The sequence below is a fragment of the Zosterops lateralis genome (genome assembly GCF_965231275.1).
Source record: "Zosterops lateralis genome assembly, chromosome: 3".
Taxonomy (NCBI): domain Eukaryota; kingdom Metazoa; phylum Chordata; class Aves; order Passeriformes; family Zosteropidae; genus Zosterops; species Zosterops lateralis.
The window spans coordinates 20,010,638-20,038,234 of record NC_139764.1 but is presented as its reverse complement, the minus strand read 5'-3'; the positions used below and the strand labels follow the sequence as shown (position 1 = coordinate 20,038,234).

Sequence of the window (27,597 nt, the reverse complement as noted above, 5' to 3'; positions counted from 1 at the left end):
CTCTCCAGTGAAGTGCTCACAGTGCCAGGCCTGCCACAGTTCAAAAGCGTTTGGACCGCCTTGTGCAGGGCCGGGAGTCGGACTTAATGATCCCTGCGGGTCCCTTCCCACTCGGGATATTCCAGGACTCATCTGACCCCTTGTTTGTCAGGAGTTTAACAAGTGACATCCCACAAAACGAGGGGAGTGAAACGTGTCGGTGCGGGCTGCGCTGCTCCATTTGGATCATCACACACAGAAAAGGGGCTGGAGGCACCTCCACGGCTGCCGCCAGACACCCAGCTCAAGGCCTGGGCAGGCAGCCTGGGGAAGGCTCAGCCGGAGGAGGGAAGCAGCGGCACCGGGTTTGCTGAGGGGCAGGGCGGCCTCACCCGGCACCCCTCCCTCACCCCAGCGGGCTTCCCAGGGCTCCGGGCGGGCTCCGACGGCGAAGGGACACACGGGGTACCCTCACCACCCGCTCCGCCGCCTGCCCGGCTTCTCCCGGGAAGTGACGGCGCTGCCCCCGCCCCGGGGCGGGCCCTGCCGAGCCGGCCCTGCCGAGCCGGCCCTGCCGAGCTGGCGGCGCTGCGGCCCCGCCCCGCTGCCCCCCTCGGTTCCGGCGCTGGCGGCGGGAATGGCGGCGCTGAGCCTCACCGTGGACGCGGGCAGTCCCCCGCTGGGTAAGTGCGGGCCGGGCCTCGCCCCGACACCGCTCTGCCGGCGGGGCTCTGTCCCTCCCGGCCCCCCTCCCTCGCTCCCTCCTTCCCTCCCCTCCCGTGTTGCATCATGCGGCGCCGGCCGTGCCCGCATGTGGGGCCGGGCCAGGCGGCACCGGGGCCCGTGCCTGTCCTTCCCATTCCTCCCGTCCTTCCCATTCCTCCCGCCCTCCCCGGGGCCGTGTGCCCGCCGCGGGTCCCCCGGTCAGTGCTCCGGGCACGGGTGACTTGGCCCGCTGGGGCTGAGGGCTCAGGGCAGCCCCAGTTCACGCTGCCTGCTCCTGAGCTCTGCCTCAGCGGTGTTGCTGCCTTTCCTTTTCAGTTCTAATCTGCTGCTGAAATTCCCCCCCTCCGGGGAGCTGGGTCCAGGTTGCTCTGTGAAATCTTGTTTTCTCAGTTGCTCGCTGCCCTTCGATGTTGTTTTGCCTTTAAAAGTGTGAGAACCTTCCTCATTGCACTTCCACCCATCTGGAAACAATCTTTTCTATGTGTTCCATAAAATTTCTCCATTTCATTATAGCCATTCAAAATAAATTCTTTTCCTATTCTTCATCATCATCATTGTAGTTCATTGATTTCTTTTTCTTGCTGTTATTCCCAAATGCATTTCAGGGTTGAATACAACTTGCATGACTACTGATTCAAGGTATAAAAGCATATGTTTTAAATAAAAAATAAATTTCTCTCGATACTTGTTTATACTGATTTGCCGGAAAAGAAAATGATGCAATATGAATTATGGTTAACATCAGGTTTTAGGAGCTTTGGAGTCTTATTTTCTCAGACAGCTGGTGAGTGGCACTGGAGGTTTATTTCAGGAGGTTGCATGATTCTGTCAGAAATATTACATATGAAACGTTTATATCAAGGAGACAAGCACACTCATCTTACTCATCCCTACTTCATACTCTTCATCATGTCTGCTGTGCAGTGGGAAAAATGTAGTAGTTTTTAATGTCGTCAGTATTAATCACACAGCTTGCTGCAGGTAATACTTGTCATTTTCAAAGCAGTTCCATGCATGTTATTAAAATACTTACCTGTCTTACTAACGTGTTGTGTAAGGGATGTCACCCTGGGTTTCACAGATGGATAGCTGAGGGATGAGAAGAAGGACCTTGACTTACTCTTAATGCCAACAGAAGGGTTTTCAGCTGAGCAGAGGTGAGAGCTAGGGAATTCCTAGCTCCAGTGGTTTGTATTTAGGCCAGTGTATTAATAGCTTATGGTGCCATCTGCCTCGGTAGCTGCAGCGTTGTTCTGGGGACACTGGAGTCTGTAACAGGTTACCTGCCTTTCCAGACTAGACTACAGTCCTTTGGCTGGTTTGCCTATGCAAAAGCTTGCTGCCTTTGTACGTGCTTCTGAGCAAAGTTAAAGAGCACCAGCTCCTCTGCCTGTGCTCAGCAGGCTGACTCTGGAGCAGGGCCAGGGCAGAAGCGCAGCCAAGTGAGCTGGTGCTTTGTTTGAGCTGCTGTGTCGTGCTGTACAGCCTCGAGATCAGAGCAGGTTTGCATCAAGCCTCTTCCAGTGTGGGCAGAGCTGCCTTCCAGTCAATGGTGTAGCCTAAAAACTTCAATAATTCTTTTCTTTCTGGAGGCCATTTTTCACTGTCGCTGGTGAACTACTTTGAAAACCCAGTGTAAGCTTCCTGCACTTTTACGTGGATAAAGTTTATTGGTTTTGAGTGGCTAGTCATTTCATAAACTTTAAATCAGGTAGAAAATAGTCTCATCCTTGTTCAGAAAGTGCTGGTACATTCAGTAATTGATCTCCTTTGATGCATGTGTCAGGGCTGGGATGGAGTACATTAGTTCAATAATTAAGAGCTTTTGGACTGCATTCTTCTCATATACTGGGGGACAGGACTAGTTTTGACTTCCCCATACCCTTAGGAAGAAAGAATGCATTGCAGCTGATACTTCCTGAACCCACTGCAGATCACTGTGTGCTGGACATTATCAATTTGAAGCTGCAAGGATTGCCAAGAAGCCTCTTGCATATGAGACTGAACATTTTTTTTTGTTTCCCTGGTCATTCTTACTTGAAGGAGCCAGTTCAGTCACCTGGTCCTAGTGGACAGGAGATGTAACTGGTTGGCTGTATCTATGAAAGGTATCTCTCCCTGAAGGAAGTTCAGTGTCTTTTTGTCTTGTTTTTTCAAGGAGCTCTGCTGACGGTGGAGCATGTGAAGAATGATGTTGAAATTTCAGTGCAAGAAGGCAAAGAAACCATCCTCTCTGTGTCTGAGTAAGTGACTTTGCATCTCTCCTACCTTTGGGTCAGCAGTTTTAGAAATCACATGGTTGTAACATTGAAAGTAACCTTTCTAGGTAGGAGGAAGAGAAAAAAAATACAGTTTTATTAATCTCTGCATTACCAATGTCTCTGTAGGCAAAACATTTGCAGTATATTCTGAACTAGATCTTTATGGAAAAAACTCTTTTTATTTACATGTACTTATGTATAACCATTTTTTCTGTACCAGTCACTTTTTGTGGTGCCATGGATGACCAACAGCAAGGCAGTTTTATATTAGAGAGATTTGATATATTGGATTCCTTAGGCTTGTACATGTGTGATGGACTGAAATTTGGATGTTTAGATGACATTATTTTAGGCTCCCTCCTGTCTGTGTATAAGCAATGGCATTATGTTATCTCAGGAAAGTGCTAATTAACTGTGCTGTGCTATCCAGTGTATTCATCTGCACACTGTAGAAAGAATATTGGAAATTTCGGTAGTAATCTATTGTCTGTCCTTCTAAAAATACTCTGCCATTGGAATGGGTAATTTCAAGTTTGGGGCATGAAGATGGTTTTTTACAATCTGATTAAGATCAAATGCCTATCAGAAGTGCAAGACTAACACAGTTGTTTTGGCAAGCTGCATTGTCATCTTTGATTCCATATCAGTTAAGACACCTGGATATATCAAGAGGAGAGATCCTGCTGTCTGACAAATCAGTGGAAACTCTGGCATTTAGTATCTACAGTAAGGAGCATATTTGTACACATGAGTATTGCAGTTGTAACTTGAAGTATATTATTAACACCATGATGAATTTGGAATTACTGATTATAATGGTAGTTTTTGAACATTGGTTGTTTTTTTTTGAACATCAGGAGGAATCTGTTGTTCACAGACTTGCTGACAAGCTCTCATTTTGTGAGCTAATTCAGTAGAAGATGCTGTTAAAGCCACCAATGCATCATGAACTGGAATACCTGCTTGTCTGTGAAATGGCTATAGAAGCAACATATTTCATCTTGTATTGCAGTTACTGACTTGCTCCTCATAAATTAACACCAACTGAGCCTTTCCATGTCTTCTAACCTTAGGTAAAAAGCTTGTCACTCTGTACATATACTTGCAGAAAATTAAAGCACAGGAAGATTCACATTCTTCAGTCATGGTTGTTTTACTGGATAGAAATACTGTTTTCTGTTTAGGATGTTAAACCTGAACTCATATAGGAGTTCTTGCATTATCTGATATTGCATGTTGTCTTTTGCTGTGCCTGGTGATGGCATTGACTTCGGTTTGAATTAAAGCAAGAGAAATGTGACAGGTTGTATTGAGATTTAATTGGTACAGCTTTAAAAATCTTCAGCATGTGTTTTGCACATGTGGGATACAGCTTATATAACAGAAAGTTAATTGGATATTTTTTAGTTGCAGGAGAAAGTTCTCCCCTTAGGTAGCCTTGGTCAGGTTTAGATTTTGTTTTGCTTTGACAGTTTAGGCAGTGTATGGAGGTATATATTAAAATACCTGAATACACACTCCTATGACACATGGAAACAATCTTGGAATATTTTAAATGTATATAGTTGGCTTTGAAATAATATTTCTTTCATTAAATAATTTAGTGTTACCTTGCCTTCTTCCTACTGCATTGCAAACCTGCTCATTTTGGCTGTAATGGAACTTGTCAGAAACGTAAAGCAAACACTCTTCTTCTGCACTTTGACCCTGAGTGGATAATGTCTAGAATCATGGTCCCATCAGATGGAAATTTTTGTGTGTCAGTGTCCTCTCATCCCTGGCATTGGCTTATGTTCAAGAAGTTATTCCAAGCCTCAGTATTGCATTAATTTTCCCTTGCTTGGTTGTACAATCATTTTAAAAATTGATTCTCCACCTTAAAGTGTGTTAAAAGTATATCTGCAATGTGAGAGGCATCAGCTGAACTCACATCTCAACTAATGCTTTTGGTAAATGGATTTCATGGCATCAGTTCTGCTGAACCATCTTGTTTTGGCATGATGTGAAAATCACTTGGGATATTTCAGGTTTTGATTTTTTTTTTCAGGAATCCATTAGTTCTAATGACTTCACTTGAACAAGAAAGAACATTTTATTTGTGATTCTTCTAGGTTCTGTTTTGAAGCTCAGTTAAAATCTGGTGTCAGAATTTTCAGCTAACTAGCTGAAACTTAGCTGCCAGCTAAGATAAACCTGAAAGGTTTGTCACTCATTTGGGATGATGAGTTTTATTTTAAAGGTTATTTTTGAAGCCCTGTCTTCAAAACTTCACATAGTAATAGCTCCTAAGTAAACCACTCTGCTAGGTGCTGATGGCTTTATGGAGAGTTTTTGTGTACCTGTGTCTTGTCAGAAAACAAACTGCAGTACAACTTTTGTGTTTTGTGTGGTGAGCAAATGCGCATTTCAGAGTAGTTATTTCTCCTAGGAAGATCAGTCCAAGCATTCTGCAAAGCTTTTTACAAATCAATTCAATATTGATTTATTATGATTGAAAATAATTTGTGTTTTGGGGTTGTTTTTTTGGTTTTTTTTTTTGTATTTTGTGCCTTTTTTTTTTTTTTTTTTTTTTTTGTGTCCCTTTTTCCCATCTTGTCTTCTTGAATATTTACCCTGATGTTTAATTATGTGGCATTTCATGTCACTCTCAATAGCCACTCTTTGCACTGTCCCTGTTCATTCTTCCTTACTTAGCTCTAGAGTTAGCAAGCACTGGCTGCAAAGAGCCTTTTATAACTTTTCCTAAGAGGTCAGTTAGTGATGTTTGGGTGGGAGTATTTTGTTTTTCCTGAAGAAAATAACAACTTTTGAAGCATAATTAAGATTTTACTCAGAGTAACATGTTCCCATTTTATGCATGTATTCAGTTTTGCTTGAGTAATCAGGGGGTATTTGGTTTGGTATGAACTAATGAAAACAATAAAAGTGCATTTCACAGACTTGTCAAGTGAAAATGTATTGAAAATGTTTTGTTTTTCTCAATTTAAAAAAGCTTCCTGAAAATTGGATAGTGGGAAACTCGAATAGGACACACTTTGTGTAATTTAAACATCCTCCTGTGACTTTCGGTTTTAGTTATATTTTATGGATCTTCTATATATATACTGGATCCTAGATACTTGGAAAGCAAGCAGAATTAAAAACAAGCAAACAAAAAAACCCCTCCCAATGAACTATATTCCTTATGTTTTCCTGCAGTTAACCTAATAAGGCTGGCTGGTCCATCTGTACAAAAAATGGGACACATTCTAATTGTTAATGTATCAAGTACATTTTGTGTAATTTTCAGAACTTTTGTTGATTTTTGCAAGGCTTGAGGGCTGTCAGAATTCTTTTAATTTTATAAAGGACACAGCAGGTAAAAAAGGAAGTAGAGAACAATGACAGAACTGAAGTGGAACCTTGGCTGGACAAGTTGGAGTGTAGCATTCAGTCCATTAAATTGAGTAAGTGTTCAAAAGAGCACTTACAAGGACTCCTTTTGTTGATACCAATGCTTGATTTAGAAGCAATTGGAGCTCTGTTTTTGCAATTTGCATGTGCATGGGACTGTAGAGTAGAGAACACTCTGGAGAGCTTATGCTTCTGATGCATCTTTTTTCCAAAGCTCTTTAGTAAATGTTAATTTATCTTAGATGAACTGGAAGCTAGATTTCTGACAGTGTGCAGCTTTTTTTTTTTTTTTTTTTTTTTTTTTTTTTAATACTGTGTATGATGTAGAAAAGGGACATGAAAATAAGAAAAAGGGAAATACTCCCTTTGGAGAGCCTTTCTTCTCAGGTCAATTGAAAACTTTCATTAGCAGAATGGGGACAACAAATTCAAATTAGTCTGTTACGTGGAGAAGACTGGGTAGAAAAACCAATACAGGCAGGCAAGTTTGTTCACCAGGGGATGGTCTCTGTGAAGTGTGAATTGAGTAAAGTGAGTAACAAATGAACAGGGTTATTTCCCCTGATGCTAGCCCTTAAAACCATGATGAAGACCCCTCAATTCTTCTGTTGATTCACTAGGAATCCTCTTTTATGAAAATAAAAGATAAATCACAAATATTGATCAGGTCCTTATAATCTGGAAAATCTGTAGCTCAGGTTATAATTATGATTTCTGTCAGTTGTGGAGAGAGTTTTAGTATTTGAAAGAATAATCAGAGTCTTATTTTCTTATTTTTAGCCTAAACAAAATTCTTTCACATTTAGAAGCTTATTATCTCATCTGGTGGTAGAAAAGCACGGACCTATTTATTCTTAGGTGGTTTTTTTTTTCCCCCCTCTGGTGACTTAGGACCTGTTGGTTCACCTGGAATCTATTTTGTGTTGACTTTGCACATGTTTCAACTATGCGTGTGCAATTGAAGTTGAACTGACTGGAGGTAGTAATTTGCTATGTAATTTACTATGCCTTTGTCTTGCCTCTTTCTGTTTTCAGGCAAGTTTCATTTACCGATGTGAATTCAATAGCTCGGTACCTGGCTCGAGTTGCTGCCTCTGCTGGGTTGTATGGCTCAAATCTCTTGGAACACACTGAGGTGAGAAGGAATCACAGAATCGTAAAGTGGTTTGGGTTAAAAGAGACCTTAAAGACCATCTATTTCCAACCCCAAAGACTATCTATTTCCCATGAGTAGGGATACTTTCCACTAGACCAGGTTGCTCAAAGCCCCATCAGTCTTGGCCTTGAATCAGGCTCCTGTGACTTTTTTTTTCTTTTCCCTTTTTATCTTTTGGCCTGTTCTAAGTTTGGGGTGGGTGTTTTGGGGTTGGGGTTTTTTTGGACCTTGTGTCTTTTGTACTGCATTTTACTGTTAGACTGAGGTTCCAGCTATGTGGGATGCTGAGGGTTTTGTTTTGCTAAGCTTCCTCCTCCATATAAAGAAGACTAAAAAATCTGAGCTTTGAAAGGGTTGCCCTTGTCCATCCCTGCAACAGCAGCTCCTAAGCTGACAGCTCATTAATATAAAATAATTCAGGTTGGGAGGTGATAGGTACATGGGATTTTCCCTCCTCACTTTCCTCAGCTCTGTTGCTATCAGTTGCTATCTTGTAACAGTTTAGTGTAACACCAAGGAACACTGTGTGGCATTGAAATCCTGAGGTAGTTTTTGCTGTATATGATACACAAAGCCCTCACCCCGGTTTCTTCCTGGGTCTAGTTCAGAATAATCAATCATATGCTGAATTTTAAATTCATAACTGAAACTAGCAGACAAATTGAAATTTATTTCCTCTGAAATTTGAGGAGGGACTGAAGGACTTGATTCGGGTCTTTTCTTATTGAAGCCAGTGGTACTCAGTCTCCAGTCACTCTTCAGCCCTCATAGCTGGTCTCAAGGGAAGTGCTGTCTCAGTACTTTGCCTGTGAGGCATTAAAAAGTTGTAAGTTATCTTGTGGCTACTTAAAATTTCTGTCCAAATCCCTTGTTTCTAAATCAATGCCAGACCTCAGCAAACATATTTTCAGGGCTGGTATTTCTGGTACAATACTTCTTTTCACTTCTACCTCTTTCAGAAATAATTCTGTATTTGGAGAAGTACAGGGGCAGCTGCATTTGTGGTGCACATATTTTGGCGTGTAACTGCAAATGACTGAACTGAATTCTGTGGTGGTTGTAATTACATCTGTGCCTGCCACGTTGCCTTGAATGTTGGAAGGTTTCCCACTGCAGTTTGCAGAACACTTACACATGAAGTAAGACCAGGAGAGTAGAAGAGACACTTAGTCTCTTGCAGGGTTGAGGGATTCAGTTTATAGACAGAGCTACATTAGTAGTAACCAGCCTAATTCTTAACATTTTTTGTGCAAAGTTGCAGGAAGAAACTTTTGCAGGAGAGGGGAGTACGACTTACAAAAGGCAGGGGTTTGATTTCTTCAAATCTAAAAAGAGATGAGAAAGAGAAGATAGGGACTGGGGGGAAAATGGTAGAATAACCAGTAGCAGCATCAGGAAGAGGAAATAGGTCACAAATATGGTATCTAAATAGTTGAGGGATAATGATGATTATTATATGCATTGTGTGATAAGTGTCTAAGAACTGCTTATTATTTTACCAATGGGTAAATAACTTCAATAAGTTGGTGTTTTTCGCAGTTTGAAGTCTTGCTGAAAGAAGAAATTGAATTTCATCATTTAGTATAGTTCTGGGTGAATTTTTTAGTATGATTTATTTTAAACATTCTTTCATGATACATTATGATCTGATACATTTAATTCTAATCTTCCTGTTAATATTTTCTGTCCAGCTATTAGATTGATTGTGTATTATTCAGTTATTTAAAAAGCTTAATTCTCATTCCTTTAATAACTTTAATCATCTTTTGTCCCTTCAAACAAGATTGACCATTGGCTGGAGTTCAGTGCTACAAAGTTATCCACTGCCAGCCAGTTCCCTTCAGCCATCCAGGAGCTCAACCACTGTCTGTCTCTAAGGACTTACTTGGTGGGAAACTCTCTGAGTCTTGCAGACTTGTGTGTCTGGGCTGTACTAAAAGGTATTGGTTTATGTTCTTTGTCTCGTTGGCTTGCAATCAATATACAACAGGAATCCCCAATTTTTCCTTTTTGTGGATGCTGGTAGTGACTCCTAGCTATATGAGAGACTTTGTACTGTCGTGCACACTGCTGTGGCCTGTGCATCACTAGTGATGGCAGTAGTTTAGCTTAGGGAATCCTAGATTTTTTTTTTTAAAACTGTTGTTACATTTAGAAATTTATGAGCTGTAATCCCTAGGTGGAATTTTTCCTGACTTCTTTTGTATTAGTAATTGTAAGAACGTCTTTTATTACCTGTTGTCTCAATATGAAAATGTGCAACGTAAAATCATATGCAGAGACATTTCTGTGACGTTCTCTTAGCAGAGGAAATTTCTTCAGTGTTTACTTTGAACTATTAGGAGAGGTAATGTTACTCTGTAAAATACCCTTAAGAGGTTAAAGAAGCTTTGGTGATCTGTTTTTATGGATCTGGGTTTTATTTTCTCTTGGCTCTATATCTAAAGGTGATAGGTGACAATCTACCATTGAGCATAACCCAATTCCACTTGTAAGTAGAGGGCATGGTAAGATTAAAAACTAGCAGTTTTTGGTATTTTTTCAAGGTTGCTGCTCTCAAGAGCAATCTGAACAGGGAGTGGTTTTTTTTCTCGTTTTCCCCATCAGAATTCTTCTGGAGAAATGTGTTCCTTGGAAATTAGATTGTGGGAATACAACCCCTCAGAAATAAATATTGACACATGTTTCACGTATGATAAAGCTTAGAAAACATCGAATGGAAACACAATAAAAGGATATCCTATATTTCTGTCTTGAAATAATGTTACTAATATTTTTGAGGTGGATGATACAAGGAAAAATGTGTGTTGACTGTTCCCCCTCACCTTCTGCCTTGATCAATGCAAGAAGCAATGCAGTATGTTCTGGGTTTGAAGGGAACTTGTTTATTTAATTTGCTCTTGAGTGGCTTGTGTCCCCATGACTAAATCTCTTCAGAAGAGAGAGTGAGTAGATTTTTAAAATCACCTTTTCTTAGTCTTAAAAAGCTGCTGTTGATAAAAATAATTTTATTTTTATAATTTAATAGTTTGAAAACTTACTTCTTTGTTTTCTAACAGGTAATAGCACGTGGCAAGAGCAGTTAGAACAAAACAAAGCTCCTGTGCATGCAAAGAGATGGTACAGCTTCCTTGAGGTGCAACGTGCTTTCCAGTCAGTAGGAGCCAAGTGGGCTGCTGGTACACCAAAGGTTAAAATGGTGAGATTTACTCAGATTCTCTGGAAAAAATAGCTTTATTTTTGTGAATACACTACAAGAATTTTTTTTTTAAGTTAAAGAATTAAAAAACTAAAAATAAGCAGTCATACAGTGAGCTAAACTTTTGTAAACTCTTGTTAACAGCTAAAGCTGTTGTTTTCAAGTTTAGAAAGGCATGAGTTGTCTAGTCCAGTGCTTAAGTGGAGTCATGGGAATATGGCACCTCTTCTTTTAATCAGCACTGCTCTTTAGATATATTGTTTGCTTTTTCTAAAGAGAGTTTGAGATCCTAGACCTGCAAAGATTGCTCTCTTCCGTTGACTGAATTTGTTAATCACATTCAGGTTAAGAACACTAAGATAAAAAACCTTAACTAGCAATTGTTTTCTTCTGTGGAATAAATTAGACAACTTGGTGGGACTTTTCAGTCCTGGACCAGATTTGAAGACAAAATATTTAAAAACTCTAGAATTAATCTAGAGTTGGAGTGCCTTGAGTAATGTGAAAGTTGTGAAGAGATGAATTTGGGGTCCAGTATGGCAGCTTGTAGGTTTGAAAGGAGACTTTGATACAGCAGTTATTATCTACAGTTTTGTATCTGATTTTACAGCTAATACAATCTGTATTTATGTCTCTTTTCAAGGCAACAGAAAAAGAAAAGAAAGCAGATGTTGGGAAGTTTGTTGAACTTCCTGGAGCAGAGATGGGAAAGGTCATTGTGAGGTTTCCTCCTGAAGCAAGTGGGTAAGAAACATGAATACTTTGAGAAGGTTCTATTTATGTCTTGTCTTCTTAAAAAAATGTGCTTTGGTGAGGATGTTAATCAGCTTATCAGACAAGGCTGTTAAACCAAATGAGTGTTTAAAGCTTTGTCTCCACTACAGCTCTTTGTTCACTTCCCCTCTGTGCTTCATTGCACTGTTGCCTGAATTTAGAATAGGGAGTTTAGTTGTGAGGTGATGTTGTGCTGCTCAACAGTGGGATGAGGAGAAGCAGGAAGATGACATTTGCATGGATAATGGATGTGTGTGCCCTGCCAGGAGCTATGGTGTGGACGTCCAGTCCTTATGAACTGGGTTAAGGGACTTGGGGCTTCCCAAGGAAGCTTAGATTTGAGAAAGGAAAGATGAATGGGATAGCCTTCCTTGGGGAGCTTGACTACCAGATGTATAATGGAGGTCCAGGGGTCCAGACTGTGTGGAATATTAAAGCACAAAGTCCTTAAAGACCACACAGAGAAGATGTGATGAGGCAGTATAATAAACTCAATTTTCAGCCAGCTTTTCCTTTTCTGTTTCTTTTTGGAGTTGCCCGATGACCTATAAAGTTTCTACAATTGCATTTTTCATTGTACTGGCTGCTCAGCATCACATGACTTCTGTAGTTGTGCTTCTTACTCTATTTAGTCCAATATAAACTATTACTCAAATATTGTAAATTATGTGCATGTATGTCTATAACATATATTATTTTCAACTTTAGTAGTTTTTAGTGTCTTATTCCTGGTGTTTTAAAGCATGCTGTTCTTCAGGGACATGTTACTCTCTTTTTGTAAGAGATTTTAATTTTGAGAATTTAGGGATTTTGATTTAGTTCAGAATGTCAGTAGCTTTATAGCTTATATTGAAAAATACACAGCAGTCAGAAAATTCCACTCTTGTGAATGTGCTAGGTTCAGATTTTCTGGTAGCTGCTACAAGGCATCATCAACAGTTGGTTTAAATTAGTCTGTAAAAATGGAGATAATTGCAGTCTAATCTTTATATCCATAGCAACGCTCTAATTTACAGATTTAGGTATTTTTACCAGTTAACTACTGAATTTGTAGTAGAAGAAACATATTCTATTTTCACAAACTTATAGTATTTCAACAAATATCCTAGGTTTGTTTGTTACACTTGGGTATTGCTTTTCATTCTTTTTCCTTCCCTCACAAATAAAGAACTCTATCTGAAGTAGTTCTGGTGTATATATTTATTTTTAATTTCCTTTTTAGATATCTGCACATTGGTCATGCCAAAGCTGCTCTGTTAAATCAGCACTACCAAGTTAACTTTAAAGGAAAACTTATTATGAGATTTGATGACACAAATCCAGAAAAAGAGAAAGAAGACTTTGAAAAGGTATGATAAGATGATAGCGTGATTATAGGCTGTGAAAGAATGATAAGTGCATGCCTCTCTTTTCTTTCATGCTTATTTTTATGGCTCATCCTTCCTGGACAATGGGGCATTAAAAACACCACATCTGACATGAAGAGGATAAAGATGTAAGAAAACTACCTCTCCTGAATATTACAGTGTACATTTTCACACTTTACAGGTTATTCTTGAAGACGTTGCCATGCTGCACATCAAACCAGATCAATTTACATATACCTCAGACCACTTTGAAACAATAATGAAATATGCTGAAAAGCTTATTCAAGAAGGGAAGGCATATGTGGATGATACTCCTGCAGAGCAAATGAAGGCAGAGCGTGAGCAAAGAGTGGAGTCTAAACACAGAAATAACTGTAAGATGCTTTAAGCTTCAGTCTTGCTTTCTTACCTTTTTGATTTGGCATCAAAACTTGATCTTTATTAACAAATATGAATGAAATTACTAAATTGCATATCTTCAAGATCCTGGTCCTTATAGGGACTTAAAAGTGTTTAGTGCTTTCTTCTACAAGGCTGGATGGATTAAGTATACATTTAGACCAGGGCAGTAAACTTGTGTGTGTGTGTGAATTCATCGCCATTCATAACCACTTAAAAAATTCAAAATGTAAAATGCATGAAAATGAATTCCGGTGTCCTAAGAGGGGGGTGACACTGATTTTTTTTTTTTTTTAACTGCAGTAATAAAGCTTCATTCTAAATCAGCTTCATAATACCTTAGAAAATGGTTTATTTTTGTTGTTCTTAGGTGTTAATAAGAATCTACAAATGTGGGAAGAAATGAAAAAGGGAACAGAATACGGACAAACTTGTTGTCTACGAGCAAAAATAGATATGAGTAGTAATAATGGATGCATGAGGGATCCAACTCTTTATCGTTGTAAAAACCAGCCTCACCCTCGGACTGGCAGCACCTACAAGTATGTTCACTTTCTCCTTGTGTGCCCTGTAGCTTTTGCTCTTTTCAGTGCATTTACAATTCCTTAGTAAATTTCTTTTAATACTTGAAACCTGCTAGCATTTTTCAACCAGAATATGTGATGCGCCTCTTGACTTTCTGAAACTTGTGCAAAAGACTTTTTAAAAGCTGTGAGGTGGCCATCATGGTCAACAGTGAATGTTATTTCAGTTTTGGTCCTTCTGTATGTTTGAAAAAAACATTAGCGGTGTGGGGTTGTTTTTTTAGGCTTGAATATTAAGGCTGTGATCAGTTAATTTCTTGAAGGCTTTCTTTGTCTTAAAAATGAATTGTCCTTTATCTTTTTGTGGACAATTTGTTGTGTATGTGTTATTTCAGTCTTGGTCTGAAAGTTTTCAGGATCATAGGTTATAAATATTTATAATACATGAATATAAACTGTGCTGAGTTTAAATGTTTAGGTGGGAAGAAAGTGTTTTGTTCTGCCCTGCTAATTAAATATCTTTTTTGTCAGGGTTTATCCGACGTACGACTTTGCCTGCCCCATTGTTGACAGTATTGAAGGTGTCACACATGCACTGAGAACAACGGAATACCATGACAGAGATGAACAATTCTACTGGATTATTGAGGCTCTGGGCATAAGGAAACCATATATATGGGAGTATAGCAGGCTAAACCTCAACAACACTGTGCTCTCCAAGAGAAAGCTCACATGGTTTGTCAACGAAGGCCTTGTGGATGGATGGTATGTTCCATGGCTGTAGGTCAGCATTGTTCCCTAAGATCCTCATGACTAGCACATTCATTTTTGCTTTGGGACAGTTTGAATGAATATTTAAACAATATTAAAGAATATAGATTAATTACACTGGCTTCTGCATGTACAATGTGTCAGTTTCCTACTCTACAGTAGCTGTGTACATACATATTCATGTCCTGTAATAAATATGAGGCAGCTTATTTTTGGTTTCTGGCTCTTGCTGTGGGTGGCATTTACATGTTTTCCACTCTTGAGTCATTGGTTGTTGTCATTGGAGTCATTCCTAAACAATGCCAGAAGAGGGCCTGGATTGAAGTATTTCTGGTCCTGTCCATCTAGTCAAAGCCATCCCACTTCTCTCCCACCTGCCCTCACCCTCCTTCTTTCTGTTATTTTTTTCAGATTATTTGATTTCTGCAGACAGTGTTTGGTGGACTAGTTGTCTACTTGTCAATTGAATTGGAAGCTTAGATTCCTAGCTTATGCATGGAGCCACTTGGCTAGAGCCAAATTTATCCTTTTCTGCCCCTGCCTGTTTTTTTTTCCCTAGAAGTGTAGCTGGTCTTAAGGTGATTTTTCCTTCCCTGTGCCTCCCTGTTAGGTCCTCAGCAAGGTTTGATTCATGTTCCCACCAAACTCAGATGTTACATTGCAGATTAGGCCTTTTTATTTCTTCCATAACAGAAAAAAGCTCCAAAACACAGAATTCTATCACTTATACCAAGAGGTAGCATTGTCACTTCTTTCCAGTAACATTTTCTGGGTGCCCTTGGAAAGGAAATAATGGATAAGGACGTAACTTTTGCCTTGCTAGTTTTTGAGAGACCTGACCTTCACCATGTATTTTGTATGGATAAGAGCTCAGTCTTCTCAGGTTTTCTCACCTAAAATAGTGAAAATACACCGAGGCTGTGTCTTTCATGTGTGGCAGTATTAGTAAAGTTCTCGATTAGTGTAGAATTTAGAAAATTTAGGATATGGCACTAATGGAATACCTTTTTCCACTAGGGATGACCCAAGATTCCCCACTGTGCGTGGTGTCCTGAGAAGAGGCATGACAGTTGAAGGGCTAAAGCAGTTTATTGCTGCTCAGGTGGGTGTTTTCTTCTCATTCTCTGAATCTCCCTTGATAAGTTTCACAAGTTTTTGTGAAGCTTCAGTTAATATACTTGTCACTGTGAGGTTTCTTCTTTTGAAGCATTGCTACCTTGATGTGTATTGCTTCAACAATGGTAGCAGCTCTGAGTAGGTGTTGGCAAAATGGACTTGCAGGTTTCTTACTTAAAAAGGGTTTATTTTGCAAGCTCAAAAACACTTTTTGATGAAAGCAAACCACAGAGGGTTTTCAGTGTGAAGAACTTTGTTTTAAATTAGTCTAAGAGCTAGAATATTCATATTAATGTGGTGTTGGTTCATTTTTTTTTTTTTCCCAGGGCTCCTCTCGATCTGTGGTGAATATGGAGTGGGATAAAATCTGGTCCTTTAACAAAAAGGTATGTGCTTACTGGGATTTGATCCTACTCCTGGTATCCTCTTTCTAGGATATGTAGAGAATCCAGCCTTCATTGGAGTGCTTATCACAACCAGTAGCAGTTGCAGTATGCTGCATCATTTGGCACACTCTCAGGAAAATGGAATGTCCCCCCGTTCTAACCTGAAGAAGCACTAATCCTATTGATTCTCCTATACCAGTACTTACTTGCCTTCCTTAGTAGTACGGGAAAAGATAATGGTATTTGCTGTAAATCTGATCTGAAAACTGCATTTCATTTTTCTGCTTTCAAGCTGCGAGCTATCTGTAAGAAGGTATTACTTAATGCTTTTTACCTTAGCATATAGCTTACAGTGCTGTAAGCATACATAGCATAAGCTATCATTTTGCAGCTTCATAGACACTTGCTTGTATAACAGGAGCTCTACAAACCCACTGAAAATGCATTATTCCTAGTTTTCAAAGGCTGCCCACCTCTGGTTTGGCTGATTTTTCAACATAAACACAAATTTCTCCCAATTTGGTTCACGTTGGCCGCGCTTCCTTTCTGTGGCAAAAGGAGGAACGCACTGCGTGCTCTGCCTGGGAAGATCAAGCCAGCACTGCTGGAGTTTCTGACTGAGTGGCAAATCAGGAATATTGCATCTTGACACGATCAGTTGCTTTTTGGCAGCGGATGCTTGGACACTATAATAAGGCGATTTGTTTTCACGAGGATTGCATATTTTGTGTGATTGTGGAAACACCTGTTATTTTGCATTGGGATTCCTGCTTGGTTTTGCTTAGATAGTGCCCAGATCTGTTAATTTAAATAGTTTTTGCTTGTCTGGCATGTGTCTTGTATTTCTCCATGTATTTTGCATTTGATTTGCTACATACACATAGGTTTATGAATTGGTTCTTTCTGTTGCTGCATAAATCTATTTATGACTAATAACTGGTTTGAGGGGAAAAATCCACAATGGACTGTCAAGGCTCATTGTTTTTTTAATTGACTTTTAAACTGAGTTTCTTAGACCTCTGACTCAGCTCCTTGTACAGCACCATATTTATTAACCAATTTTATTTACATGTGGCTGTGCAGATTGTAAGCTGTCTGCAATATGAACAAAACCCATTGGCTGCTTACAGGTAGTTCTGAGCTCAAAGACTTTATCAGTATGGCAACTCATACTTTATATATGATCCTGTAATTTTTAGCTCTTGATGAAGGATTTTGAGTTTTAATGAATAAAATAAAGAGCCTGCTAATAACACCATAAAATCTGGTCATTAATTATCAAAATTATGATATTAAATCATATAATACCCCTACAATTTAAGATACATACACAAGTCCTTTTTCAAAGTGTATGTCTAACATTTAGAAGTCTGACCTCAGTGACTACTAACTTATAAGAATATGTCTTCTTAAAAGTATATCATCGTATCACTTTATTAGCTAATGTCAAGTAATTGGAACCTAAATACTTTTTTCCAAAACATAGAAAATATATAGCTGTGTAGCTTTTCACTTGAGCAGGAATAAACCAGGAGAGCAAAAATCATTTTATATTAATAAAAGCAGGTGTTTTCCTTTGTGTTAGTTTCCATTTAACCTGGTAGACCTCTGATATTCCTTTTGGCCTTAGATGACTGATTTACTTGAATTATGTATTCAAGTGTCTCTGAATAGTTTGACAAACCAATATTTCAGGTGTAAAAAAAAACTGTGAAAAACTACAGCAGTTTGATAATGGACAATAAAAATACGGAATACATCCTAGTGGTACCTTTTTCTTGCCAAACTCATATTGTAGAAATCCTAATAAAGTCAATGTTATGGTATTGCCTTATTATAGTATCTAATGTGTCTGTAGTAAAATTGCAGACTTGATTGGTGCCTCCTCTGCAGCCAGTTCTGTCACTGATTCTGCTGGAGTACTGGCCTGGAAAATGAGTATGAGATCAGGTCGTGTGTTGCTGGAAAAAGAACAAACTCCACTTAAAATTATTGCTTTAAGTTTAGTTAACCACAGAAAAAGCAGTTCAGATGCAATAGCTTATGTGCACAGTAAAACTGTATCAGAGTACGTTTTTGTATCTTCCCTATAAGGCGTTGGGTCATAATTTTGGTTACTTCTGCTGTCAGTAGTACCCAATCCAGTTTTTACTCAGAGTATTTTAGTAAAGATTGGAAATTGTAAAGTATTACCACTATTTTTCTCACTATTCTTTAGCTTTGGATGAAAGTGACATTAAAGCAAACTTTGAAAAAATGCAGTAACATAAAGAATACCAGTTAATATTCTTTTTGTTGTTGTTGTTGTTGTTGGGTTTTTTTTATTTTGTGGTTATTGTTCTGTAAAGTGTCTTATTTCTCTGTCAGTGGCATATATTCATGATCCACCTCCATTGTTTTCTGTAGGTTATAGACCCAGTAGCACCTCGGTACACTGCTTTACTGAAAGATGCAGTGGTCCCAGTAAATATTCCTGAAGCTCAAGAGGAGATGAAAGAAGTGGCTAAACATCCAAAGGTTCTTGCTTTACTCTCTTAATATTCTTGTACTACAGCTCAGTAAGGTTGGGAAGTACCTTGGCATGAAACATTCATGAAGGAGAGTCCTACTTTTAGGTTGCTCAGCATGAAATCTGAGATCTATCCAAGGAGTACTTTTTTTTTTTTGCCTCAGAATTGTCAGAAACTGAACAACTACTAAACATGTTTGTTCTTCTAAGAGGGAAATGTTTTTGTAAACATATAGAGTGCATATAAAAGATGTCCTGAAAGCCCTCTCGGAGAGTTTGAAGAAGAGGGGAGGCATTACAAGCCCGGAGTGCTGCTCAAGCTGGTTTTCTTATTGTTTGATGCAAACTTTGACAGAGAAGTTAAATATTAAATTTTATTCAAGCATTATGGCTATAATACAGTAGACACTCTTTATCATTTAACAGTGTAGACACTCTATCCATTAACAGTGAGGTGTTTTTAAAGTGGTTTATAAAATTAGGTTTTATGTGAAGAGGTAATATATTAACCTGTTGATTCTGTCAATCTTTGGATTTTTAATATGACTTTTAAATTTGTATAGCAAATCGTTCTTATCAAAAGCTAAGAACTTGCTGATTTGATACTCTTAGTATCCAGTAAACAGAGTAATAGCCCTTAAAAGGGGAGTGTGTTACTGATACAACTCTTTCTTGGTGCTGCAGTTAACAAAGAAGCTTTCCTTTGATGTCTAAAACTGTGCTTAAACTTCACTGAAAACATCCCTTAGTTATGCTTATATGCACTTACACTGAGAAATCAGTGAATGTTGTTGAGGCTTTCCTTCATTTCTTTGTTTTGATTTTGTTGCTCTGAGTATTCCTGTTGCCATTTCTTGTAACTGAGAGGAGGACATTGGGTTTCCTCTTTTTCCCATGGCTGATAACAAGGAAAGAGGTTTTGAGCAGATGCAAGTGAGAGTTGTGACTCTTCAAGGCTCAAAAAGTCTGAAGTTTGATCAGATACAAGCCAGCATATTAAAACATTGATAGTACCAGTAAATGCTGCCTTCAATATGTGATGAAATAAATACTGACCAGAATAGACAAGCTGAAAACTCCTGGCCAGCTGAAAAAATCTGAACTCACAACTGTTGGCCTTTTTTAGAAAATAAGCTTAACTCAATTGTCAAGATACTTTAAAGCTGAGTATTTGTAAGTGGTGTAGTTCTGGTTTCTGTCTTTACAAATCTATTCAGCTGAAAGAAGCTCCATATATATTTCCATAATAACTTTATTAAAAAACAAAAACGAGAGTTCTGAAATTAGTTTGAAGGGAATTTGCATAGCAAAATGGCAGCTTGAGAAAAACTTCAGGTTTACCTGTGAGATCTTAAAGATGTATGGGCCTTAAGGAAATGGAATATACTGTAAGTGGATTTTTTGAGTGTACTGTCAGGGGAAGGCAGGCAGCACCCGTGAAGAAGAAACTGGAGAGAGCTGTGGAAAAATATAGTAGCTTTGCATAACTATTATTGTCCATCTTCTGTGTCACTCTGTTGTCTTTGAAATGTAAACCATCATTCCCAGAATGCTGATGTTGGGTTGAAGCCTGTGTGGTACAGCTCCAGAGTCCTCATCGAGGGCGCAGATGCAGAGACCCTGGCGGAGGGAGAGGTGGTCACCTTCATAAATTGGGGCAATATCATCATCACCAAATTAAACAGGTAACTTGTTTACTGGCACATCAAGTTGAATTTTGCTTTTCAGCTTTTTGTTGCTTTTTGTTTAAACAGGAAGCTTATAACAGTAAAGAACTAATGGCTGGCCATATGTGTCTGTTCTATGGTTCTGTATTTATAAATCTACACTGAAATATGCCACAAAACTGCATTTTAGCATAAGGTGTATTTTACTGTAGATTCAGGTTTGAAATAATTTCTCAGTCTGATACTGCGTGTCCCTCTCATCCAGTGCTCTCCATGATTCTATTGCCACTGTAAAACAGCTGTATATTGCCACTGTAAATCAGCTTTTTCAGACAGAAAAAAATCACCTGGAATTTTAACAACTTTCACCCCATAACAAATACCGCTTTTTTATACTGAGAAACTAAACTTGTCACAGTTTCAGTTGCACAACTGTTGAGGTGGGGAAGGAGACAATTTAATGTCATCATAGTATCTTTGTGGTGGTTGTGTTGAGACAGTGCCAGAATGGGGTGGGCTCTGACAGAGAACATAAATATACAAAGATTTTTTTTTCCCCATGCATTTTACTCTTATTTTGATATTTAAGACAACAAAATTAATGGAGAGCTTCAGTGGGAGTGAATACACTCTTTCATTTCCTATGATTCACACTTGAAAAATGATCTCTGAACACTTGTTTTTGTAGTATTGAACAGAACTGATCATTTAGGCTGTACCATTATAATTTCTGCTTTCCTGTAGAAATTCAAGTGGAAAAATTGTGTCCATCAATGCCAAGTTGAACTTAGATAATAAGGACTTCAAAAAAACTACTAAGATCACTTGGTTGGCAGAAACTCCACGTGCACCCCTCATCCCAACTGTCTGTGTTAACTATGAGCATCTGATCACTAAGCCTGTTCTAGGTAAAGATGAAGACTTCAAGCAATATATCAACCGAAATAGCAAGGTGAGTTATATTTCTATCCCCTTTAATTCACAAAACTTAGTGTTGTTTGGTTTTTTGTTTGTTTATTTGTTTTAACATTCACTTTTTCTAGTTGCTCTTTTTGAAATTTGATTGGTTTTTTGTCAAACAGATAAATTGTGCTGTGTATCTAAATTCTGTGTTTCCATGTGACCTGTCATAATCTGAAAATTAAAATATGACTCTTGTTTATTCTCAGTTGTTACCAGGCTTTTACACATCTGAGACCAGTAGTTTGAGTTTTTGTTTTGATACATTCTTACGATATGGCATCTTTTCGCTAGTACTTGTTCTGCTGCTGCTGGTATTAAGTAACATTTTAACACTTTCAAAAAGAGAAAATTGCCACTATCCTTCTACATCTGTATTTCTTACTGTTCCTTTGCTCTGTAAGACGTGGACTGATTTCTTTTAACACTTACAGCAAGAAGAACTGATGCTGGGTGATCCGTGCCTTAAGGAGTTAAAAAAAGGAGATATCATACAACTTCAGAGGAGAGGATTCTTTATTTGTGATCAGCCCTATGAGCCAGTAAGGTAAGTTACCTGAGAATGGCCTTAACAGACTTCACAGAATTTGCTTTAGCTTGCTGTGTTTTAGTGTTTTCACACACACACATTGGCAAGAGTGATGTTGTCTGCAAATATTTTCCCCTTTACCATGATCTTTCTGAGGAATATCTCTGTGGACTGGCATGACTTTTATTTTACACATTCCTGCCTCTTCAAACTGTCTTAAGCCAAGTATGTGGCACTTGAGGTGCACCCCAGCTAACCTGGACTTGGTAATGAGGTCATGGTTTCATTGTGATTTGAAGTATAGAAATTAGGGAGTAGTGTTACAGAATAAAACAGGCATTTTTCCAATTTGAGTGTGCACATAACTACTTAATTATAACACTTCTTTAGCAAGCTATCAAAACATCTGCATGCAATTATAACATAAGCATATAAATATTATAAAAAAGGAAAACATGTAAGGGAAACATGTAAGAGGAATCATTGCAGATCCCTAATTATGTAAATTTAGGTAATTACAGCTGTGTACAAAGATAAACCTGCGGTTGTGTGAGAGCATCTTTTAGAGTAGCTCATTTGTTTCAAAAGATGTTTGATATTATCTTGTATTTCCTTTACTGTTGTGTTTTCTCTAAATCTTTTCACAGTCCATACAGCTGTAAAGATGCCCCATGCATTTTGATTTACATCCCTGATGGACACACTAAAGAAATGCCAACATCTGGGTCAAAAGAGAAGGCCAAAGCTGAAACTGCAAAGAAAGAGGTAAACTGGTGGTTTAGTAAAGTACCATAAAATATATTACTGTAGATATATTTCAGTACAAGATTACATGCTGAATACTTGGCTTTTTTTTTTTTTTTTTTTTAATAGGCTAGTTCAGCTGTGAAAGGAAAATCTGCTCCAGTTGTTGGTCAGGCCTCTGCTCCAGCCTGTGCTGCATCTGAAGATCACCTGGTCATCTACAATAAGGTGGCTGCACAGGGTGATGTAGTTCGTGATTTGAAGGCTAAGAAGGCAGCAAAAGAAGATATTGATAAAGCTGTGAAACAACTGCTGGCCTTGAAAGCAGAATACAAAGAGAAGACAGGCCAGGAGTATAAGCCAGGAAATCCTCCAGTATCTGGAACTGTACAGTCATCAAAGCTTGAGACCTCTGGTGGCCTGGACAGTAAAGCTCTGTATGATAAAGTGGCAGAACAAGGAGAAGTGGTCCGAAAACTGAAAGCTGAGAAAGCATCTAAGGTGATGATTGAAATAATCCTTTGGCTTTGTCTGGGTTTGCATAATGCATTGTTCTCTGTCTGTGGAGGTGAATGGGTGCTTATGGATCCAGGGTTTTTATAGTGGTCGTCATTTGGACTGGGCTCTGTTCTGTCAAGACTTGTGTTTTCCAATACTTCTTTGGTTAGATTTGTATGACCAAATTTCTATTGGTGAAGTCCCATATTTCTTAAGGCTGGTGCTCTGAAACAGGGACAGAATTTACCCAACAGCAAGACTTGATTAAGTATCTAAATCAAGTCCTTGAAATTAAAATGCTCTGGCAATTTCTTCATTTGTTTAACTCAGTACAGTCAAATTATGTGACTTCATAGGATTGAATTGTTGCTGTTTAGACCTTAAAACAAAACCCTGAAAGATCCAAATGCCACAGATGTTTTTGAAACATCTTCCTCTCTGTAACTGTACATAGCAAACATAGCTACTGTTAGCTGTGTTATTTCCTTTCTTTCTGATGCAGAACAAGAAGAGAGGGAAAATAACATCGTTTGCCTGGTGGTTAAATAATGTTGATAGTAGTAGTGTCTTGATGGCACCATAAAATCTAAATAAATGGGAAGATATAAATTAATTTATTAATTATAATTTTAGTATAATTTATATAATTTTATTTTGTAATTATATTTAGGACAGTTAGGGTTGAATATCCCTTAAGAGGAGTTACTTTGATAAAATAGGAAAGTAGTAGAGAAAACTTCTCTAAATAACTCTACTAGGTACTCAGGAAAATAGGTGCCCATAAACTGCAGGTCTTTTAATGAAAGTATTTCTGGTACTCTTGAGAGTCTTATGTCTCTATATCCTTGTTCCTCCCTCTTTCTGCCCCTTCCTTTCTTCTTTCAGGATGAGATAGGTGCTGCTGTTGAAGTCCTTTTATCCTTAAAGGCAGAATATAAGCGACAGACAGGCCAGGAGTACAAGCCTGGAAGCCCACCTGTGGTTCTTGTCCCTCCTCAGTGTTCTCCTGTTCCCTCTCCTCCATCCCCATGTGCAGTAGACAGCAAGGCTCTGTACAGCAAAGTAGCTCAACAAGGAGAAGTGGTCCGCAAGCTCAAATCGGAGAAAGCTTCAAAGGTGTTCTACCTCTGGATACTTCTGAGTGGAACAGTGTCTTCAGTTTAGGATAAAACTCAATGGCAGGTTTTGTGAAATTTGAGGACCAAAATATAAGCAAGTTCCATGGAGTGCTTTCTCAAATTCTCTTGAGCTGATGATATGGCTGACTGCATGAGTTCTGTGTTAGTGCATGGGAAATAAATAAGTTCTTTTTGTAGTCATACAAGATAAGTGAAGCAAAGTGTAGGCAGTAACTTGAAGGAAGAGCTGTAACTTGGAGCCAGAATGGCAGTAATAAATTTGGGAGTTACCTGATCATGACCAAAGAGCCATTATTTATTCAGAGTCTGTGTATTTGCTGGTATTCTCCAGCATGCAACTCATGGACTGCTATAACTGGAGTGGACTAAGCCACCAGAATGGGAGGGTTTTATGGCACAGAAATCAACTCTTACCTACACTGCCTGATTTGGTCCTTTGGTGTACAACTTGTAGGTATTCTGGCTAAAAAGTTTAACCAGAGAATGTAATAATAACAACTTATACTAACAGGATGACTCTAGAAGTTTAACTACAACAGCTGTGTTAATGCCAGTCTAGTAATACTTGTGTTATCTCAGCTATTGTGTTACACCTCTGTTATTTCTACTCTTATCTGCAACTGCTGTTTTCTCTCTCTTGCTTCAGGAACAAATAGATGAGGCTGTGAAAATTCTTTTAAGCCTAAAAGCAGAATATAAACAAAAGACAGGTCAAGAGTACAAGCCTGGAAATCCACCCTCAACCCCTCCTTGTGTATCTTCTACTGCACTTCCATCTCCTGTCTGCTGCAGTAACTTGGCAAGCTGTAGCTTAGTGGATGGCAAAGCACTTTATGATACTGTAGCTGAGCAAGGGGAGGTGGTACGCAGACTCAAGGCAGAGAAAGCTCCCAAGGTACAACAGGCATTAGAGTGAACAATTGTAATTCTGATCTCATTTTGCCACTGGGGGGAAATCTCTCACCAAGTAGTGATCAAACTCCCATATGTCCAGGTCATGCATGCTCTGATAATGCCAAGCAAAACTGTTCTGGTGCTGGACACTTTCTTGACTCAGATATAGGAAGTCAATCCTCACCTCTCGTGTCTGGGTGAATAGGCACGAGCATGGCAGATGTCAACCTTGCAGAAGTGTATTTTACTGTCTCTTGCTGTATTTGGGACAAGTGACTGTTTAAATATCCAGAGTGCTGCAGCAATAGCAAGACTTTTCTAAACTTCTAAACAGATTCAGTGATGGTTGTGGAAAAGAACACGAGACAAACCTGCAGCTTTTTAGGCACTTCTGGGTTGTTTTTTTTTTCTGCCTGTATTTCTACTTTGCAAAATTGGTTTTGGTGTTGTGTTGTTTGGGGGCTTTTTTGTTGGTTGGTTAGGTTGGTTTTGTAGCCTGATTATCAATGCTTCTGGCTAGTTCTCTCTGTAATTCTCACCAGTAAATCTTGCTGTTTGCCCTCCACACAGGATCAGATAGATGGAGCAGTAAAACTCCTCCTTTCTCTCAAAGCTGACTACAAGGAGAAGACTGGGCAGGAGTACAAGCCAGGACACCCACCAGCAGCTCAGGGGGCTTTGCCTCAGACATCAAACACAGCACCCAGTGGTCCAGATACTCCTGAAGCTAAAGCCCTGTTTAGCAAAGTAGCTCTTCAGGGAGATGAAGTTAGGAAATTAAAAGCAGAAAAAGCAGACAAGGTAACAACATATACATTGTAGTGTAAAAATGTAATATATGGATTAAATCTAAAAATCTCTTCAAAGTTCAATGTGATTATGGGAATTAGAAATGTACTTTTAGAATAGGCAGCATTTGAATTCTGAGATCTGAAACATACTTTTAAAATTAGGTACGCTGTCAGATACGGTCCTTTAAAATGTCAACACATTAAAGTTAAATACTGGCTTATGCAGATTTTTCTGCCAACAGTTTGGAATGTCCATAATGCCATATAGATTTTTTTTTTTTTTTTGATAGAGCCATATTACTCCAGTGATTTCTCTATAAATTTCTTTTTTTTTTCTTTTTGTTCTTCAAGGAAAAGATAGATGTGGCTGTTAAAGAACTTCTTCAGTTGAAGGCCCAGTATAAGTCTGTTGCAGGAGTTGATTATAAGCCAGTGTCTGCTAGTGGTGCAGATGACAAAGACAAAAAGAAGAAAGAGAAGGAGAACAAATCTGAAAAGCAGAGTAAGCAACAGAAGCAAAATGATGGCCCCAAAAAAGAACCTTTGCAAGGACAGAGTGGTAATGAGCGCTCCTCAAATGGATCAGGAGAGGGCCAAGGCCCTAAGAAGCAAACCAGGTAAAGATTCAGTCTTTAATCTTATTGGAGGGAAACATCAACTGTCTACCTCTGTTCAGATTTAGAGTTTGATATGTGTCTCATTTCACTTGAAAGTGTGGACATTTGCAAAATAAGTGTGTTGATTTTCATACTCAGGATTGAGCCAAAAGCAAGTTATTTAGTTTATTTAGTGTCAGTTGTACCTCAGTATCCTGTATTGTTACTGTCACTGAGAAGTTTTTGGGCTTATTATTTGCTTGTGCAAATCTGCTGCTATGTCTTGCATATGAAAGTTTAGAGCTCTTTTTACAGCATGTATGTAATTTATGAAATACAGCAAGATGTATTTCCTGTTTCATATACATAAATCATATATTTGAGACAGAGATGTGGTTATTTTGTATAGAAATGATGCCAGAAAAATGTATTTCCCACCTTTAAAACTTCTCTGTAGAGATACAGAACCTTTACTTTTGTGTTCCATCGTTTGAGTCTGGCGAGTTTAACCTTCTTTAGAATCTTGTAGTTTTATTGGTTACCTTTATTTTGAGGTAGGGTCAGTCTTCTGTCTCAAACAGTGTGACTGACATTCACATGAATGATAAATTCGAGTTGCGTATCTTTCCTGAAATTGTGTCTACTGCCTAGGTAGGAAATTTAAAATAACAAGTAGAACAGCTTACACACAGGTCTGATTAATCTTAGGTTTTTACTGGACTGGTTACTGGTGGCTGAGTTTTTTAATGTGTTGTTGTGAGGTTCTTTAATGCAGCCATAGTGAGAATTAGAAGAGTTCAAACCATACTAAAAATTTGGAGCTATTCTTACTAAATATTATTGTTAGGGTAAGGAAATACTAGCAACTCCCACCAGCCAAAACTTAGCCTTTTGATGTAAAACTAGATCATTCTCTTCCACCTTATTATGCCATACCTCCTGCCCCAAAATAAAAGACAAAAGAAAAAGGTTAGGGTAAGTTTCACTGCTAAATGCTGAACAGCACAAATCTGATTCTTTTGTCATACCATAGGCTGGGTCTAGAAGCTAAAAAAGAAGAAAATCTTTCAGAGTGGTTCTCTCAGGTAAGTGCGCATCAGTTTGATTTAATTGTTTTATTCCGTTATAAATCAATGTCTGTATGGGATTTACATCTTTCCATTTGAGTCTCTATTTTTTTAGTACAAAGCAAAGTATTTGCTCTTTTCTATGTCTTATG

At 38.6% G+C, this 27,597-nt stretch overlaps 1 protein-coding gene across 2 annotated transcripts in view; it reads left to right on the top strand.

Moving 5' to 3' along the window:
• The first annotated feature begins 592 nt into the window (after positions 1–592).
• EPRS1 (glutamyl-prolyl-tRNA synthetase 1) overlaps positions 593–27,597 on the top strand; it is a 37,991-nt gene continuing 10,986 nt past the window's right edge. Inside the window, exons 1-23 of one of the 2 annotated variants that reach the window (XM_083856359.1) lie at positions 593–662; positions 2,864–2,948; positions 7,395–7,494; positions 9,299–9,455; positions 10,575–10,714; positions 11,358–11,458; positions 12,711–12,837; positions 13,037–13,229; positions 13,625–13,796; positions 14,310–14,543; positions 15,567–15,651; positions 15,992–16,051; positions 18,458–18,568; positions 20,109–20,245; positions 20,972–21,179; positions 21,622–21,734; positions 22,364–22,481; positions 22,590–22,961; positions 23,844–24,074; positions 24,744–24,992; positions 25,562–25,792; positions 26,134–26,399; positions 27,412–27,463. In XM_083856359.1, the coding sequence (XP_083712485.1) occupies positions 617–662; positions 2,864–2,948; positions 7,395–7,494; positions 9,299–9,455; positions 10,575–10,714; positions 11,358–11,458; positions 12,711–12,837; positions 13,037–13,229; positions 13,625–13,796; positions 14,310–14,543; positions 15,567–15,651; positions 15,992–16,051; positions 18,458–18,568; positions 20,109–20,245; positions 20,972–21,179; positions 21,622–21,734; positions 22,364–22,481; positions 22,590–22,961; positions 23,844–24,074; positions 24,744–24,992; positions 25,562–25,792; positions 26,134–26,399; positions 27,412–27,463 (3,588 nt within the window). In that variant the 5' untranslated portion in view covers positions 593–616. The remainder of the gene's footprint in view (positions 663–2,863; positions 2,949–7,394; positions 7,495–9,298; positions 9,456–10,574; positions 10,715–11,357; positions 11,459–12,710; positions 12,838–13,036; positions 13,230–13,624; positions 13,797–14,309; positions 14,544–15,566; positions 15,652–15,991; positions 16,052–18,457; positions 18,569–20,108; positions 20,246–20,971; positions 21,180–21,621; positions 21,735–22,363; positions 22,482–22,589; positions 22,962–23,843; positions 24,075–24,743; positions 24,993–25,561; positions 25,793–26,133; positions 26,400–27,411; positions 27,464–27,597) is intronic. The other variant, XM_083856358.1, reaches the window with a different exon arrangement.